This window comes from Gossypium hirsutum, chromosome D05, assembly GCF_007990345.1.
Source record: "Gossypium hirsutum isolate 1008001.06 chromosome D05, Gossypium_hirsutum_v2.1, whole genome shotgun sequence".
NCBI classification, from domain to species: Eukaryota; Viridiplantae; Streptophyta; class Magnoliopsida; order Malvales; family Malvaceae; genus Gossypium; species Gossypium hirsutum.
In genome coordinates this window covers 11827668-11833654 of record NC_053441.1, presented here as the reverse complement: position 1 = coordinate 11833654, position 5987 = coordinate 11827668, and the positions used below count along the sequence as shown (strand labels likewise).

Below are 5987 nucleotides of genomic sequence, written 5' to 3'. Positions count from 1 at the left end.
TTTACAGTCCATATTCAGGATTTGAAATTGTCCCTCTCAATAATATAATCTCCAAAATTCACACTTGTGTCTTCTCTTAGAGTATAATATATCTTTATCCGTACACCAACCCTTATAATTTTTTAAGATAGAGAGAAGAAGTTAAAAACAACACAAATAAAGTGATAGTTGCAGTGTTGTTAGAACTGAATCGGTTGGTTAAATTGGTTAGTTCAATAGATCAATTCGAGCAAAGTGATTGAACCAATTTTTACATGAATTACTCGAAATCGGTAAAAATAAAAAATCAGAACAAAAAAAAAACTGCAACAAATTGGGCAGTTTCCTAGCGATTTCCAGGACTCAGTTTACTACCAAAATGAAAACAGGATTTCACTGCGGTTATCCTCTGTTTAAGGCTAGTAGGCTACATTATTAATATTACTACTATTCCCCCCCCCCCAACACTTTATATGGTTTCAGCTTCTTTTTCTCTCAATCTCTTGAACTTTTAAAGTTGAAAAAGAAAATATGTGTCTTTCGATGCGAAAAAAAGTTCCTTTTTTTGGGTTTTTTTGGAAAGCTTTGGTTGATTGAAGAACACGGCAAAAGCTCGCCATAATTTTGCCTTTCGCACTTTTACAAAAGCAAACGCTGTCGTTCCGTCGTCTGAGAGATGAGGATTTGGGCTTATGTGTATTCGTACCTTTGGGCTTTTACGACTAAAATTGCAATGTTTTTCGGGTTGATCAAAATACACAACAAAAATTAAAAGCCCAAAACCATGTGCAGTTTTCGAATCTATTTTTCGTAAAAAGACCTCTTCAGTCCCTTTCACTTTTGATATTGAGCAAATTGGTCATTCTAAAAAAAAATCAAAACAATTTAATCATTTTCAATGAAAATTAATCACAACTTTATTTTTTTGTCGATTTTACATAAATCTGACTGGTATATTATAACAAAAAATTTAGCTCTCATAATTTACACATCCTATCAGTTTAGTCATGATTTAACAAATTTAGCCCGCAATGTTTTTGTAAATGTGTAAATATTTAAAGCTAAATCTATTGGATTTTTTTTAGAATCAAGATAAAATTAACAAAATATGTAAACATTGAGGGCCAAAATTATTATATCAATCAAAATTGTGCACAATTGAATAAAGGTATTAATGCCATGATTATTTGTTCGCTCATTTCAAAATTAAAAGAGATTAAATTGTTTTGATTTTGTTGAGAGAGACCAATTTATTCGATTTCAAAATTGAAAGGGCTTGGAGAGGTATTTTTACCAAATTTTGTACAAAGAACTTATTTTTTAGGATTAATATATCCAAATAATTATTATCGTAATTAATATTATAAAACCAATAAGTGATCGATGTAGTGGTAAGTTTAGTAAGTCACATTGCACTCTTAAAGAAATAATACAAATTTGAAATTTAGAAATAATATTATTAAAATAGACAACCACAAACCCTGAACATAAATTATAAAACTAATTATATTTGATAAAAAATTAATTAATAATATAAAACACAATAATAACAATAATCAAAATATATTTAAATGTAATATAACCAAACTTGAACCAAAATAAATACACATAAAATTTACTAAATTAAAACACATCATCCCATAACATTAACAACATTGGTGACATTGTCTCTACGAGTTGAAAGGATTATATGAAACTATGATTTCATATTATCCCTATCCCTTTCCAATAAGAAAATGACAAATCAGATCTTTTCTCCTGATTTTTAGTATTTTTAGTTGAATTTGAATTTTGTTAAGAGGAAAAAGCTGAAAAAAATCTGACTTGTCATTCTTCTATTAAAAAGGGATAGGGATGACGTGGAATTACAGCTTGTACAATATGTTTTCATTATTTAAAATTAAATAATTCTGTGACATCTAATTTTGGTAGTCATGGCAGTAAAATCTTCTACACTACCGACATGTTTTTTTTATATTATATTCTTACTCTTTTTTAAGATTTTAATTAAAGAATTATATTTTATTACATTATTTAATACGAGTTTCAATATGTTTATGTATTTTGATTTTTTCTTATCTCTACATAGCTTCGTATTTCATTTATTTTTATTATCTTATAATAACAATTGCATCTAAAATTATAAAAATTCGGCATGTATATACGTATTCTTTTTCCTTTTTTCCTTTATATTTATCGTATAAGAAGTGGATTTTAATTTTAATTTTAATTTTAATTTTGATATCTAAATCGTGGTACCAAGTTAATATGACACCTTTGAACTCATTTAAATCAGGGTAGTGTAGCATAAGCATCAACTTTACTTCTAAACTAATTTATGCCTGTGCAGTTGGGAAAGAAAAAAAAATATTTGATACACAATTGCATGAGTTGCATATATCTTATCATTAAATAAAATAAAAAAATTTGTGAAGAACCTATAAATAAATGTTTAATTAAATATTGATGAATTACAATTATAAATTTTTTTTTCTTTTATATTCTTTAAACTTTCCTCTCTTTTTTTCATTCTCTTCTGTCTCTCTCTATTTTCTTACCTTCTCTATTTCTTTTAACATATCAGGAAGTCAAATTGGTAGTGAAGAAAGTAGAAAGTTAAAAGTCGAAAGCCATCATTGCCTATAACCAAAACCCATATCATGCTTCTTTCGTCACTGCCAATTCGACTTCCTGACATGTTAAAAGAAGGTAGGAAAATAGACGGAGAAGCAAAAGAGAATAGAAAAAAAAAAGAAAGAAAGTTAAAAGAACATAAATGAAAAAAATTAAATTGTTGAAAATAAAAAATATATAGAGATCAATTGTACAATTTAACCTAAAATTTGTTGCACAAACGTTAGTAAATAACAGTAATATAAAATACTTATTTAAAGCACAAGATCGAACCAGAACAATATATAGATGTACATATATATATTTAAACAAAAAAGAACAGAAATATAGATTGAATCGAAATATTATACTGGTAGTTGAGGCCTGTTTTCACAATCTCCTTAAGATAGATTCGGCCACTCTTTGGTGCTAGAGAAATATTGGTCGGTTATCTCCCAGGATACAACAACAAGATGAATACGACAGTAGCACATCTGCAGTTATCAACAAACAATAGCCTTACCTTCATCTATCACCAGAAACCAATTTGAAAAATATGAAGGGAAAAGGATATCTCGAAATTTTGAAAAATTTTACTGTATCTCTTTTCCTGCTGATTATTAAGTTTTAAATAAAATTCAATTGAAGAACTTTTGGAAATTTTTGGACAGCCAGTAATGTGTACGTAAATTAAGGAGCCATTAAACCCTTTTAATTCCAAAAATATAAGCTCTGCTGAGGAGGAGAAAAAAAATAGAGCTATTAAACCTCAATTAATGTTTGAATTAAATGAATCATTAAACCCTTTTAATTCCAAACAGATAAGCTTGTTGAAGAGGGAAAAAATGTATTGAGCCAAAATTATCCGTAGGTCTAGAAGGCCCAATCGATTTGAACAAAAAATGCATTAGGCCAAAATATTCACAAGTTTAGAAGGCCCAACAAATTTAAACATTTTGCATCATTCCCATCATGCAAGTGTGTCCCCAACCTTGAGCACAAGGAAGAGTATTAATTGAGTCATTTAATAATCATTAAGTTGGTTCACATATATAAACATAGTCCACACTTGATATCTAACTAATGTGGGACTAAGCTTTCCATTTTTATCAACATAATTCACAAGTGACTTATTTTAAACATCAATTTCTCATTCACCACTCAACCATTTGAGCATATGATATACCGTTATAAAGATCTTATGGAGTAGAATATAAAATCATAGTTTTATGATTCAAATCTCTACCTTTACTAATTGAGATTATGCCTCAAAGCTTCCAATAAATCAATTATTTTCCAACAAATTTTTTATTTGAAATGATAATTTAACGTGCTATATCAATTTACCGCTACACTGTTAATGATAATTACGGCTCTGACTAAAATGTTACAATATGATAACATAAGTAACTAAAACATAACATTTCAAACATAAATAACTAAAATATAATTTATCCATATTTATAACATAAATAAAGTTATTAATATTTATTTTTACATCATTTATTGTTTTTTGTTTTTGCAGCAAATCAATATACCATTTTACTTTTTACTTGTTTAATAAAGCTGATGTTGCATGTCGTACACAAAATTTACTTCTAAACTAAGGGTGAGTTTGGAAGGGCGGTGCGTTTACCTGCGGTTAGTGTAAAAACAGCGGTGGTGGTGAGATTAGATACTGTAGCGATACTGTAGCGTGAGACAAATAGTAAGCTAAACGCACCGCACCGCACCCAATCGCGCATCCAAACCCACCCTAATTGTGGTTGGGAAATGGGAACATAAATAAATATCATCCGTCAAAGCGTAATTTGAGAATTGAAAAGCATAGTACAAAGCAAAAACAATGACAGGCATTCGGCTCATCTCCACCAGCATTGTTCAAGCTGCAAATCCCAAGAACCAACCTCCAAACATCGACTTAGGGCTTAGTTTGGATGGGCGGTGTGTTTAGCTCCGGTGAGGTTAAAAACAGTGGTGGCGGTGAGATTAGTTACTGTAGCAGTGAGATTAGAAACAATGGTGGAGTGTGTGTTTGGATTCAAACGCAGCTGCAACAGTGAGGTGAGAATAAAAAATGACTATTAAGGACATCATATTAGAATTGATATATAATAGAAGTTTTTAAATTATTTTACTTTTATAAAATTCTTAAAATATGTGAATTTATAAATTAATTTAATAAATTATTAAAATGTATCTTCTAATATTTTATTATAAATATTTTAATAAATTATATAATCAATTTAATTTATTTAATAGACAAAACGATAATTATTTTTAATTTTTTATAGTTAAATATTCTTTTATTACAATGATAAATATTATTTTCACAAATAGTAACATTATACTTGGATCAAATTTTGAAGTATCTAAATGGATGATTTTTAACTTTCAAGATTGGGAAAGAAATTAGTTTAACTTTCAAGGATAAAATGGTAAAATAATAAATAAAAGTAAGGGTATTTTTGTCTGTTAAAAATACCAACAGTTCAGTGAATTTCAATTGCTGCTGAAACCTCGAGCTGATTTTCAGCATATCAGTGTGGTGGAAATGCCTCTTCACTGAACTGGCATGCTGAACCAAACAGCATAGCAGTGAGGTTGGTTGCAGATATTTACCCCAACTGCACCTCACTGGCATTAAAAGCCAAACCAAATGAGGCCTTAATCCCATGGGATCTTCAGTTCCTCCTGTCAGATTATATACAGAGGAGTGCTCTTTTTCCATATTCCTCAGTTGAGCCAAGACCAAGAATCTGAGACCTTGTTGGTTCACTACGTTAAATCCTCTCTGTCCAAGTGTCTGGACCACTTCCAACACTTGACGGGTCACCTCGCCGCAGTCGAACACGATGACAACACCACTTCCGTTTTCTTTGACTGCAACAATGGCAGAGCTTTGTTCGTTCACGCTGTCGTTGATGAGGTGAGCTCTAGGGATATCATCGAGCCTGTTTATGTTCCTTCCTTTGTCGACTCGATTTTTTCGTTGCGTGGAGTTAAAAACTGCCAAGGTACTATCGAACCGTTAGTCACTGTTCAAGTGACAAAGCTCGTCGATGGGGCTTTCATCAGTATCTCCATCAACCATTCCATCATGGATGGCGCATCCTTTTTCCATGCCTTCAGCTCCTGCTTGGAAATCGTTAATGGTTCCTCTAGTTTATCGAAACCCTGATTTTCCAACGTTGTTTCCTTAATAATAATACAATCTACAATTTTCATACCATTCGTATTCCAAATTCTTACATCAAGCAAATTGCAAACGAGGCCGATGATGTTCCATCAGACGCCAAAGTGAAAGTTTTTCATTTCACCAAGGAGGTTATAGCAAAGCTTAAAGAGAAATCCAATGTTGAGGTTGGCATTAACGACGAGATCTCCTTTCTTCA

At 30.6% G+C, this 5987-nt stretch overlaps 1 protein-coding gene across 1 annotated transcript; it reads left to right on the top strand.

Moving 5' to 3' along the window:
- Positions 1-4438: 4438 nt before the first annotated feature.
- On the top strand, positions 4439-5773 carry LOC107902719 (uncharacterized acetyltransferase At3g50280-like). Its single transcript, XM_016828851.1, has 3 exons — positions 4439-4523; positions 5129-5195; positions 5305-5773. The coding sequence occupies exons 1-3, from the start codon at positions 4439-4441 to the stop codon at positions 5771-5773; spliced, it is 621 nt and encodes a 206-aa protein (XP_016684340.1).
- Positions 5774-5987: the final 214 nt, after the last annotated feature.